Below are 13,620 nucleotides of genomic sequence, written 5' to 3'. Positions count from 1 at the left end.
TTTTCTTTCTTTCTTTGCAGATTAAGACCCTTGATTTCAACCCAGTTTGCTAAGAAGGCTGCCACTGAAGAGGTATGAAAAGTCCAGCACTTCTCCTGGTGCAACAGGTTGAGTTAGGAAATTCCCACAAGCTGTTTTCAGCCTGGCTCTGGTCATGTGGTAGATAAGGGTAAAAGAAATTAGTCTTGTCTGTCTGATCAGGCCAGGAGTTGGTTACTGTGAATGCTGCAAAGCTGACATTGGCTGTTTTCTAACCCAGGCTTGCTCTTACTAATCCATTAGGAACATCAGCACAGTCTCCTGATGCCTCATTGGACAGCAAAAAAGAGAATGCAGGCATCTAAAAAGGTCCATGTCAAATAAATTGTCGGGAGGGGTAGGAGAGGGCAGAGCTTGTGCCTGTTTCTTAGCACTTGGGCTGTCCTCACAGAGAAGGACTTTGCAAATTCCACTTTTGTGCAGACAGAGCTGACCCCAGGGATGGGCTGGGCTTCTGTCAGAGAGCAGTGTGGAAAGAGCTTACCCTGTACAGCCTGGCTTACTCTTTGCTTTGTTTAGTTTGAAAATGTAATAGTGCCACAGGAAAGTTAGTGCTGGTAACTGGCCACTGCCAGAAGCCCTCCTTGGGTGGCTTTGTGCACCTCAAAGGGGTCATGATTATTATCAGATAGTGAAAACAGATAACAGTGATTGCTACTTTCTTTCACTGTTATTTTCACACTGTACAGAGTATTCACAGGCATTTTGTGTACAACAAATTGTCTACTGCTTATCCAAAAATTCAGGATACCAAAGGTATTTGTCCCTCTTGTCCATGAATGTGTGACAGTGACAACCTTCTGAAAGTGAACCAGTTCCCTTGGGTAGTTTAACATCTTTGACAATTGCCCACCCGTATATAAAGCTAAGTGCCAAACTCCAGTCCAGGACATCTGGAAGTGAATTCAGGAAGTTCTATTAAAAGGTGTTGTTTGACTGCCTTATTTTTAAAATTACAAAAAGTCATTGATTTTCAGAAACAGTTTGATATCCTGCCTAGGGAAATACATTTTCACTTCTTATTCTATGCTCATTAGAAAACCCTGCACATTTTTAGAAGTACAGCAGTCTGGAAGTGGACGTGATAATTAGAAGAAGGTCACATTTTAATTAGCATGGTGCAATTTTAAAAAATAATGACTGAATCGTATCTCCTTTATATTCACCCACTTTTTCAGAGCAGATGGATACTTTTAAACATATAAATTGATGTATATTATGATGCTGATTTGTCTCAAACTGTTATGTCTCCTTCTGCTTATACCGAGATGGACTCAATTTGATCACTCTAAAGGCAAAAGCAGTGATAGGAAATATAAACTGGAGGGAAGTTCCTCTAAATAATATGATTAATTTGAGCATTAAAAAATAATGAAAACCTGTCTTTGACTGATCTGAATATCTAAATACCTGATTTTCTATTAAAATTAATGGGTGTCTTTTGCCCTATTAATGAGCTATTGGAGCAAACCCTGAGGTGACTTTGAAAAACTCAGGCAGATTCCTTAGGTTGACTGTCATGGTATATGACAAGTTCAGGAACAGCTTTGATGTTTGAATAATTAGACTATCAACTTTCTGGTACAGGGATTTTCTCTTATGGTGTATCTCTGAAGTGCCTGGAGTTACAGGGATTCTGGGACCTACTGCATCCCAAGTAAATACATTTATAGAGAAATAGGTAAATAAAAATAAACTGCAGCATTTTATCAGAGCTTGCTGCCAATGGAATTGGAGAACATGCAGCAGTACATAGCTGTGTACTGTAATTTATAACCTAGAGTACTGTGGCACTTTTCTCATGGTATGGGCTAGAGGATTTGGGGTTTTTTGTTCTCTGGACCATTCATTTTTAAAAGCACCTCACCACTGTCCTTCCAAGGAAGTGGTCCCAGTCTTTTCCATCTTTCTTACTAGAGAAGATGGCTTGGTGCTGGTAACAGCTGACTAGTGACAGGTACTGTCAGTACTCCCTTCTCAGAATTATTCACATGACAACACAGCATTCATGGTTAATCTTTAAGGTCCTCCAAATTGATACTAATTGGCTGGTTTTGTGTGCCATGGGTTCTAGTGTACAAACCCCAAACAGTCCAAGTACAGAGTGGGTGTGGAAAGTTCCTTATTACAGAGCTGATGGAGGTAAAGCTCCTGTGATGTTTCTTCTCTGGATGAGAGAAGGAGGTGGAGCTCCAGACTCAGCACACCATGAAAATTAGAAGAAAGATCAGAAAGACCAGAGCCTGGGCTGTGCTGGCACAATCTGTGTTGCTGCTTCCTGCCCTGTTCCCAGATCTCTCCTTAGTGAACCAAAGACAATATTACCTACTCCAAATTCACCTCTGTTTCCTTGTGGTGTTGCCCTTTCTCTCCCTCCATGCTGTGCCTAACCTTGGAGCAGCTGGAGAGGAACACGTACAGAACAGGTCCCATCAATGATTGATTCCCAAGTTAGTGTTTGGAGATCATTATTCTGATGAATTCCATAGGTAATGTTACAGGTGCCAGTGTGCATTATCAACTGAGTGCTCTGCCATCACATTAAGTGCTGTCTACAGAGTGCTATTTGTTCCACAGCTCATTGCGCCTCCAAATAAATCCAACCAGAGCTGTCAAAACTAATACATGTTGGGCTTTTTCTGATTTGAAGGGTACATTTTTGCTATCATTAAATTGTCAATAACGTTGTTATTTTGTAATAGGCCTGATGTGAGTTGAGCACACCGTGGGAGAGGTTTGTGTTTTCCCGCAGAGCTCTGCTGAGGAGCCTTTGCTCCCAAATTTCTCCTCCCCTTGTGCTAGCCAGAGAATCCTTCTTCTGCTGTTGCCATTACTGGATATTTCAGTTGCCTGGTTCTGGATTCAGCGAAAACTGTGTGATTTTGCCTGACTTTCATTCAGACTTTTATTAGAACAGCTGAACCTGTAGCACTGGACATGAGTTTCCATCTCTCCTGTCCCTATTGTTTGGAAGCTGCTGAAGTTCTGTGCAAATGTTGGACCAAAGGAAGGGCTGCTCTACTGTTCTCTCTTCTTTTATGCAGGTTACCTTCCCAAATGCACAGGCTGAAGCCTCTAATGTAGAAAAACCAGCGGCTGTGCTTGTGGAGAGTGGCCCAGTAGCTTACAACCCTGATGAAGAGGTGGAAGAGGAAGAGGTAGAAGAAGATGAAGATCACTGCATGAGTGCCTTGCAGTTAATGGGAGGAAATGGTGAGCTGGAGTTACCATCTCCTGGTGCTGTGGGCTTTGTTCTTGCAGGGGTGGGGACACACAGGGTTCCCCTGCTTGTCCCTCTCCCAGAGCTCCTGATGCATTTTCAGCATTGCCCATTCCTGTGGGAAGCCTGGGGTCACCCTTGTCTGAAACCTGACCTTAGAGACTCCTCCTGGGAAAACTTTTGCATCTTGAGCTTTAAGCTAAGAGGGCTTCTCAAGAACAAACAGAAGTGTGAGGTGTTTTCCAGGATTAGGTTTATTAAGGTGGATCTGAGGAGTTTGGGGATCAGTAACACCTCCATTAGCAGTGCCTGGAGCCCCCTGAGCCTCCCCTCCCCGCTCCTTGTGCCTCCACAGTGGAGGCTGCAGTGATGTCCAGGCTGCCCATGAGCCCTGGGGACATGTGTGACCAGCTCAAAACAGAACAAATCATCCCACTCTGTTCCTGGGGAGGGTGTTAGGAGGGAGCAGTTATTCCCCAAGTGCAGGAATGGCATTGGTGGTGCATGTATGGTACACAGATGTGTGCTAATTTCTTTGGGTTACCCAGCAAAGCCACTGCTTTAATTAGATTTCTTTGCTGGCAGGAAAAGGCAGTCTCCTCTCCGCTGTGGTTTTTCCTAGCTGGACACATCCACATTTATCCTTTATTAAAAACTTCCCTTTAGAAGTTAAGCTTTGAAAATACACAAAATTATTTTTAAAATGAGCTGCTAATTATGGGTTGCGAAGACTCAAGATGGGAATAAGTTTCCTACTGAAATGTTCTTTACTGCAAAAATCTTTGCATCAGTACTCATTTAGCTTTCATGGGCAGTATGTATACATTTCACAAAAGTGTCTGTTGCTTTTGAATTGATTCCTCTGCTGGAAAATAATTGCTGAACTGTAGGAAAAACAGTTTGTTGCCTGCATTTATTATTAGAATAACGTTCCCAAGTAAAGGCACCCATGTGGGGGAGGGTGGGTCTATGTTTATTAATAAACCCCCCACAAAAATAGAATAAAGGTCACTGAGGTTTTTTTCTTTGTAAATGTTACTAATTTTGAACCATTCTGAGAACATTCCACTACTCCCTGTCTGGTCTGGACAACAGCTGAAAAATTTGAGTTAAAAAATAAAAATAAAAAGGAGAAGGAAAGGAGTATTCCCAGAATTCGAATGCAGGTGTGCAGAGCTGCTCAGCACAACAAATAACTCTTTCCTAGCTGCTTTCTCCATGGATTTTAAGCCTGTCTGTCTGGAATAACTACATGAATTACAGATGGTGAACTTCACCCATTCTACAAATCATTATAGATTACATTTAATTCTGCTTCTGAGCATTTGCTTGTCTCTTTGGGTGAGATGTTGCCCTGTATTGGATTTGGAATATAAAGTTTAACTTTCCTCAGTGCTCATGTGTAATAATTATCCATAAGTTCATCTACACAACAGAAAGTATCTGTGTCAGTGCATTCAGAAGCACACAGAAGAGAATCAGAAACATACAGACTTGCCTTCTGACACACAGCACAGTCTTTGCACTCAGCATTGTTTAAGAAAACAAAACTGGGTTAAAAATCTGGGCAAGAATTTTAAGTCTAGAAGTAAGAAGATAAGGAAGGTCTGAGTCAGATGCATTGGTCAGGATTTGTTCCATGACTCTTTTGATGTTGATGGGAACTCTGAGCTATCTCTGAACCACTGCAATTTCAGCTCATAAATCCAGGAATAATATAAACAAACCAACTTTTTCCTTGGTGCCTATGTCTAGTGAAAAAAGTGCCTACTTGTAAATGTAATGCTGCTGCTTATCAGCCACTGTGTGCCAAGTCACTTGTGACAATCAGGCTTGATCACCTTAGCCTCTAAATTAAACCAAGTATTTCATATATACATGTGCCAAGTATTCCTAAATGAAGGTCTAGTGACAAGTGAGAAGAGATACTTACACATACATGCTTAAAAATAATTTTATTTCATTGAGGGAAGTACATGCAAGAACTTATTTAGGCCTAAGAAAATAGATGATTTTTAAAATGCTTGCCTAAGGCAAAAATTACGATGTAGTTACATAGCAAGAAAACAACCTTAAAGAAGCAATACTTCTTATTGTGTCTTCTGTCTGCCCAGAATATTTGCATTTTTATATGCCCTTGTCTTTGTGTGTTTCAGATTATGGCTGTGATATGGATGAAGATGATGGCTATTAGCTCCATTTACTTCCAGGGGACATGGACTATGTCTTGTTCTCAGCAAATCTTATGTCTTCAAACTGTATGAATAGTGAAAGAAGCTGTCTATGGTCAGCAAATGTAATCAAGCAATCCTTACTTTTGTAAAGTGAATTCGAGGTTGGCATTGGGTCTGGTCAGTTTACATTGACCCATAACCCAGCAATAACCAGTTTGGATTCCTACTTGAATTTATTTTTATTTTGGTGGATCATAGTTGGAGAATTAAATTAATGAGAGTAATGTTTCCAGAGAACAAAAGAAAAGAGACAAAACAGACTGTGCATGATGCTTGTGTGGCTGAAAGCAGCACTTCCCTTATTTATGTGACTGTTTTTAGGCATAGTGCTGAAAGGGAGCAGGCTGAAGGACAGGGCCTGTTGATTGTTTGAGTACAGGAGCATTAGTTGTCTCATCATGCTACAACTGACAGAAACAAATGTTTGCAACGTGGATTGTGAATGCAACCGTGTTACTGTATATGAACTCCCTTACCTAGCCCTATCAAAGGTTATATATTTGCAGAGCAGTACTGGTTTTCTGAAGCAGAGTAAATACTTCTTTATATTAATCAATTCATAGATTCCTTAAAATATCTGACAGTAGAAGGCAATGTTGGCAGTGAAGAATTGTCTTCCACTGTTAGTCTGGTGTGGTTTTTGTGGAAGGAGGGAGAAAACCTGGGTTGGGTAGGAAGTGTAGGGAGCAAGGAGGCAAAGATGCTGTGCTCATGTGCTGTTGCTGGGCATTCTTAGGGACAGCCAGGTCTTCTTTAGGCTGGTGTTGCCATGGGAGAGTCACTCTGGCCATGTCTGTGGGGCTCCTCTTGCCTAAGTTAGAGTGGAGGTCTGCTCCCAGGAGCTGCTGGTCTCTAAAACCAGTTGAAAGAAAGAGAAAGCTGAGCTTTTTAATAAATAAGCTAGCATCTGCTTTGACTGAATTGAATTTAATTTAATGTAATTTGCTTAACATTCACTGGGTAAATTAAAGGTCACCGTGCAGCAGCCTGACTTTTATGGCTCAAATCCCACCCTTGAACAGTCGTTGCTATGTGAATAAAGCTGGAGCTCCAGCCCTGTGTGCCCTGAAATGTCAGCAGGCAGGTCCTCTCTTACAGATAGATCAGTTCTGGCAGTGCCATGAGAGCAGGGGTCAGGAGTGGAGCCCCTGTGGGCAGATCCCACCCTGGATCTCTGACCTGCCTTCCCCTGGCACTGCTGGCCCCGAGGCTCGCGGCTCCGTGGGAAATGAGCTGCACTCTGGATCACACTCCTGATGTCTGCAGCTGATGTTTCCATCTCTCTCCCTTATCTGGTGACAATCATGAAAACTGTAGTGCTGCAGGCTCGTTTTAACACCAGGGAAAGACAGATATTTATCTTTCCAGTATGGTTTCTGTTCAGCTGTGTCTCCTGGTCAGGTCTTCCTTCTTACCTTTTTTGAGGAGCACTTGTTACTAAAGCACCATCCATCCTCCTGCTACAGAGAATGCATTGTGGCAGGAAGAGAAGCTGCTCCAGGATGCTCTGTGAGAGAGGGTGATGATGCTGCTCACATCTGAGGTCATCACCAGAGGGGAAGGGCCACACAGCCTTCCATACTTCCATTCTCTGTTCCTCTTGGTAGCTTGCATAAGATGGATGATGCAAGTCAAACAAGAGTGAGTGCTTTTTTTAGGAGCAGACTTGATACTATTTGGCTGGTAAATATGGTTTGGTGGGTTGTATCTGTGAGGAATTTTTGAGCATTAGGAGTATTTCTGTAATGACTTCTTACAAGCAGAACTTGGTAACAAAATTGGTGTGGCAAGGCTACTAGAAAGAATAGCTCTTCTGAACCAAATTCAAATTACTTAGTTTGCAGCACTTAAGTGGAAAGAAGAGATTCCTTATAATTCTTAGGAGAAAAGCTGGCATTTTCACCAAAAAGCTATAGGTATTTTTTCTGATACTTTATAAATACTGCACAGAAACTGATACTGAGGAGATAAACCTTTCTACCTCTCTTTTATCTATAAAATAAAAGTATGCTATAAGCAGACAGTTTTTTAAAAAATGGTTTGTTTTATCAAAGTTTGTGCTCTGCAAGTCTTTGAGACTGTTGAGTTTGATTGTTTGGGTTTGAATTAATCTTCCATAGCACTGCTACAAATACACTCTCAGTATATTCTCAAGGCTTGGGTTTTATTCCAAGGTACACAGTATTCTCTATGCAGGAAATAAACATGCATAAATAAACATGTCTATGACTCATGTAGGTCGAGTGCTTTTCTCAAATGCAAGATGTTGGCTCTTAAAGAAACTGCTAAGATGAATATTGCCAAGGGTCTTTCCTCCAGTCTCCTGGTTTGTTCCCCCAAAGGATACCAAACCTGCTGCCAGGGTAGTGATGCGTGTGGGAGCTGAGAGCCCACCCAAATAACTGCAGCTAGGAAATTTGGATTTCAGTAGTACATTGTGTTGCTGAGAACATTGTTTTGTGCACTGCAAGTAGAGGGTTGCAGTTTTTGAATGCTCTCATACGATTTGATTAGGAAAGGCCATCAGGCAATCTGCTGGAAGAGCAAGAAACAATAAAAAGACCTACAATTCCATAGCATCTCAGTATTGCTGGTGAAGTTAATGGCATGGTTTCTGTACAGGACTCCTAAAGAAAGGGTACTGGATAGGCAGACTTCACTCTGAGCTTCTTAAGCTATAGTGGTTATGTACATTTTTAATTTATTGGTGACTTACCGGGATTTTTATAATGTTCATTCCTTCTTCATTTAACTAAGCTCAGGAAATGTAAACAGATTTGAACATGCTAGTTTCTGTTTTTATAGCTAGTCATTAAAATGTAAAAAGATTAACACTGCATTAACTGTTTACTACTGTTGATGTATCTGGACAATTTTGTTGTGTATAAGTAAGCCCGAATTCACTTGGAGTAATTAGGATTCTGCTTTTCTCAGGATTCTGATTATGATGTAAAGAGCTTATAAGGCTTCAACATTTGTTGTTCTTAGATCATCTTCCTTGAAGCCACACAAGCTGTGTATCATTGGGTTTGTTGCAGAAAGCACATCTCTTGCTGCAAGTCACTTTCCTTGACAGGCAAAACCCTCCAGCTGTTGCATCCAGCCTGTCTGCCATGCAGCCTTTTAACACTCTGGTATTGTGGGAGTAAAAAAAGAAATACAGAAAATAATGGACTTCTTCACTGTGCTGAGTGCATTTTCAGTCTTAATCATCTATGACATTTCTTTAAAATCAGTGTGTTCAGTACAGCAACTTTTAAATGGTGCCAGACAGCCTTGTCTTGAGGGTTAAACATGTTCGCTGAAAAAGTTCTTGCCATCCTGATGACTTGTTTGTGTTCTTTGGATTGCATTGAAACCCCAGTTGCAGATGTGTACAGTTAGAGTTTGCCTAATAAATGTTCTGGTTCTTATTTTTGTGTTGAATCCTTGTATTTGGTTCAGTTAGTGCCAAGGAAATGAAACCCTTTTGATGTAAGCATACGTACCATCCTTCCACAACCACGAGTCATGTTAACCTTTTCTACTGTAATATATTTGCTGTAAATAAAACATAAAACCTTTACATAGCCCATCTGTTACTGTGATGCTCTCCTGATAATTTCTGATTTTTCTGTCTTTGTTCTTAAAAAATGTTCGGTTTTGATTGCTATGTGATTGTTGATCATGGCCAAAATTTGTCATTCAGAGCTTTCTTTTGTCTCTAAAAGGGAACACACAGCTAATCAGGCAAGTGTTTTTTACAAGATACTGTTCCACTGATAGAGATACTTTCTGTAAAGTACATAACATTAACGAGGCTTTTCCACTAGGTTGTATAATTAACTGACTGTGGGAACAATATATGGTGTGTGTATTTAGTGGAACTGTTCCAGTGCTTGTTTCTGAAAGTTGTATCTTGATAAATAAGGTGTGTGCTGAGTTAAAAATCATGTTATTTTATCAACATCTGGCTGCCACGGTTTGGAGACAGAAATCCACATCTGCCCTTTGTACAGATGGGTGTTTGCTCCTTTTAGTTTTTGCTGGAAAAAGAGGTACCACTGGATCCTCAGGAGTGTCTCCTGCAAAGTTTTAGCCTATGAAAGGATGATCAACAGTAGACTTGATAAGGCAGTATGTGTCATTCCAGCATTTCACTTTGTTCCCATAGTGGAATCAAGGCACACTTCTGCTCCCATTGACATTGGGATGTTTTTATCTGAATTTCTCTTCAGCTGTTCCAGCCATTTCCATTGGGAGCTGGGAACTTCTCCAGCAATGTCCATCACGGATGCCCTCTCCCTGGTAACATCTGAGCTGTTTAGAAGTACTGACCGCCTTGGCCTCATATTTTCTGCTCTTCCCAAGCTGTACAGCTCTTGGCTTTGTCCTGTAATTTTTCTCTTCTGTGCCACACCAGGCTTTTATAACAAAAAACATTCTGTCCCCACATCTGCATTCATCAAATAGGCCTCCTTTAATGGTCTCAGAAGTTAAATAATGCTAATAAAGCTGAAATCTTACAAGGCTTTTTATTACCTTCATTTGTCACCAGTAGGTCATAGCACATTTGTTCTTATGTTCGTGTTTTGTAGTGCAGAAGAGGCTGTTACAGTTTTCTACTCCCATCTCATCTGTAAGAAGAGTTACAGCACATTCACTATTTTTTTTGCCCACCCTGATACCTGGCAGTGGTTTTGGTGAGTGGTGGTTGTTTAACAAAAGGGGTTAAGTACATGAGAAAGGAGGCTCAGTGAGAATTCAGGACTTAGGGCATAACAAATTTACTTTGTGAGTCGCTTCATTGTAATTATTTTTTTCTTACAGGACCTGTTGTGCATTCTCATGGAAATTAGGGAGGCACATACAGTTCATAAAATTGCAAAATGAAATTCCCTTCTTGCTGTGGGACTCCAGGAGCACAGGATTTAATGACTTGTAGCCTGAACTGTACATTTGTTATTGTGTGGGAGGGCAGTAAGTGGCACAGTACTGGGCACGGGGATGGCAATCACTGTGTTATCCATTTCTATTGCCAAATTGTAGCAAGAATGCTTTCTCACTGCTCTCAGTGCTCCTAGTAAAGTTTCTCAATTCTTTAAAAGCAGAAAAAGTGCAGCAAATTAAAGGAATTTGAACAGAGCAATGAAAAGAAACAGCACCAACACTGATTCCCAGGTGATTTTTCTTCAGTGCTCTTCTGTGGGAAAAGTAAAAGGAATTTGTATGCAGAGACTAAGAGAGGCAAAAGCTGCATCTTGGCAGCAGCAGAGGTGAGGCAGTGTTGTCCATTTTCCACACAAGAGTTCCAGACTCTTCTGTTTCATGGTATATCCTGCATTATATTCATCATTTATAGCCTGAGCAGTCCAGTGGAGGGTACTGAAAGAGGTAGGACACCAAGCCAGATGAGGGAGAAGAGATGGTGAGGTATCATTGTTTCTCGAGTGAAAAAAAAAGATTAATTATTTAGAGAGTGTAAGGGTTGCAGTTTGAAATTAAGGAGAAAAGCTGCATCAAAACCAGAAAGATCAGGGAATATTCTTTGTAATGATGTGCACTGGACTGTTCAATAGGCAGTGAGCATCAGGCAGGAAGAGCTTTGCTGGTTGACATCACTCAAGGATCTGTGCTGTTAGCAACAGTCTCTAGAAGTGGTAGCAGTAGGGAAGGAAGGGATAGAAATGCTCTGGGGTAAAACCAGAGTACTGTGGGTAAAAACCAGCCCTGGAGTAAAGCCAGATACTGTGCTAAGTCCAAAACCCCTTCTTACTATGTCAAGCCTTGCCTAATTAAACAGCAAAGAGGAGTTATCTGTTCTGCTGCTTTTAATATAAATGGGGATGGCTGAGGTAGTCAGAACTTCCTAGGTGATCACAGACTTACTCTGATGTGGATGTGGTGTAATTGAATAATGGTTCTTCAGCACAGCATCGTGTCTGGGAAAAAGATTAATCCTTGTATCAGCTGTGATTCCTGCCCATACTCTGGGAGCTCAGCAGAGGACAACACACACCAGCACCATTCAGGTAAGATTCATGGCTTGGCATGGCATAAAATACAGCTAAATAAAATGTTTTCAAAACTCTACTCACTGCTTTCAAGCAAACTCTTACACCAGGCCACTGAGAAATTGTTAGTTACTGCTGCATGCTGCATTAAATCAGTGGGACCTACTATAAGCTCTGAGGTCTCCAACAGCAAATCAGCACGATGTGAATCATTGTGTTTTCTTTCTGGACCATCAGGCACCACAAGGAAGAGTCTGAGTGTATTTTCTGCATGTGGTAAGATGAATGATCTTTCATCTTGTTCATCTTCCCAGTATAATTTATGTTGGTTCAGAGTTGCTGGCTGCGCTGCAATCATAAAATGCCATCTGAAACCCTTTTGGCCAGTGCTCTTGGCACACGTGCAAGTGTGGACTTTCTGATCTCCCTTGGCCTCTTGGTGGGCAGAAGGTCTCTGTCAGCAGGGGTAGTGCCAGCCCTGTAAAGCTGCCCAGCACAGAGCCCAGGGATCATCACTGCCTGTGGATGCAGCACAGAGTGAAGGGGGCTGCACCGAAGGTGAGACGTGACAGTACATCAGGTAGAAGATCACGAATTTTATGTGAGTGGGGAGAAGCCATTGCACTAATCACTGTGCAGAGAGGTAGTTCAGGGGTCCCAAGGGCTGCATTCAGCCCATTGATCAGTCCCATCTGTTAATCTACCACAGCAGGTATGAAACTCAGAAGGAGATAAGCAATTAAGGCCATCTGTGACACCTCAAGTGAAGATCAGCAGAAGGCAGGATGAAGACACAGCCATTACAGGATTTAGCACAGCTTTGGAAGGCAGGTTGTAGCTCTGTCTGTAATTTCAAGCCTACTTTCACAGTCAGGCTTAGCTGTCATTAAATTCTTGGTTATATCTTAGGTTGATTGGGCCATAGGGTGGCTTGCTGTCCAAAAAAGTGTTTTGGGGCGTTTTGGGGCAGGATGTACGTGTTTTTTTAAGTTACTCCCTCTATTGCCATAATTTGCAAGGATGGTGCTTAGGATTGCAGATTTCCTTCTGAGCAGAGTCCTCAGTGCTCAGCAGGAGTAGCCAGTCACTACTGAGGAGCAGAGATGTTAAATAAGACAAAAAGCAGGGGAAAGCAGCACAAACAGAGAGTTATGGTGAAACTTGGAAAAGTTTGAAAGTATCAGTTGGTCCAGGTATCAGAGCCAGGGATGTCCCACATCAGAGGTGAAGAAGCATGCAGCAAGTTGAGGAGACCTGGTCTGGTAAGCTGTGACCTGAAATTCCTCATTTCAGCTCTGAGATGGGCTCTCTGTTCCCTAATACTGCTGAGCTGGGGGTGGAACCATCTCAGATGGCTTCCCATGACTTTTTGCCATTAATTGCTCACAGGGGCATGAACCCAGTTTGTTCTCCTGCTGGTGATTACAGAGAGACCACAGCCAGATCCTGCCCAGCTCTGTGGCTCCACAGGAAAAGGGACTGGGCTGTAATGGCAACAGCTCCTTTTCCTGGAAGGAGCAGTGCTGTCCCTTGGGGTTTCACCCATGCCTTTGCTCAAGTCTGGCTGATCACTGTCCTTGATGATCTCACTAAGATTTCTCATGTCTTGTTCAATTTCTAGCTAGCTCAAGGAAGTGAACGTGAGGGCTGAGGGAATCTAGAACCACCAAGGGATTTTGGCAAGTGCACGTAGACCCTTACATAAATGTTGTCTTCCCTTCTCTGTAATGGACCAGTCTCTGGTATTTTTGGAAGGGAAGGATGCTGAGAAATAGTTACTGGAAGTGCTGCCTTCAGTTACTGTGTGTTAGGCAAATACAGTGAGAATAGGAATTGCATTATTTGTACAAGGAATGTTCAAGGGGCTGAAGTGTTCAGTCACTTTAATTAGCCATGGAAGTGAACATCATCAGCTTTCTGTGGAAGAACAGCAGATTGTTGCCATTGTCTTTCTAAATACCTGTCCTGTTTTCCCTTTGTGTATTTCATTATAAAATAAAATATTAAAGCTTTAAAAACTCTTCATTAGCTAGCAGATGGTTTTGCAAGTCATTTTAATGAGATGAAGAAAACTGTAATGGCAGACATTTAAAGTTGTGTTTAGACAAGCTATTGCCACTGGAAAAATCTAGTG

The 13,620-nt window shown here is 41.8% G+C and overlaps 1 protein-coding gene across 1 annotated transcript in view; it reads left to right on the top strand.

Annotated features, from left to right (window-relative positions):
• Positions 1-9,067, top strand: part of BRF1 (BRF1 RNA polymerase III transcription initiation factor subunit) — a 174,205-nt gene extending 165,138 nt beyond the window's left edge. Inside the window, exons 16-18 of the mRNA XM_058832496.1 lie at positions 21-72; positions 3,084-3,252; positions 5,416-9,067. Coding sequence (XP_058688479.1) covers positions 21-72; positions 3,084-3,252; positions 5,416-5,453 — 259 coding nt within the window. The 3' untranslated portion in view covers positions 5,454-9,067. The remainder of the gene's footprint in view (positions 1-20; positions 73-3,083; positions 3,253-5,415) is intronic.
• The last annotated feature ends 4,553 nt before the right edge of the window (positions 9,068-13,620 follow it).

The sequence above is a fragment of the Poecile atricapillus genome, chromosome 1 (assembly GCF_030490865.1).
Source record: "Poecile atricapillus isolate bPoeAtr1 chromosome 1, bPoeAtr1.hap1, whole genome shotgun sequence".
NCBI lineage: Eukaryota > Metazoa > Chordata > Aves > Passeriformes > Paridae > Poecile > Poecile atricapillus.
Note: the sequence above shows the minus strand (reverse complement) of the source record. Positions and strands in the feature narration are given on the sequence as shown.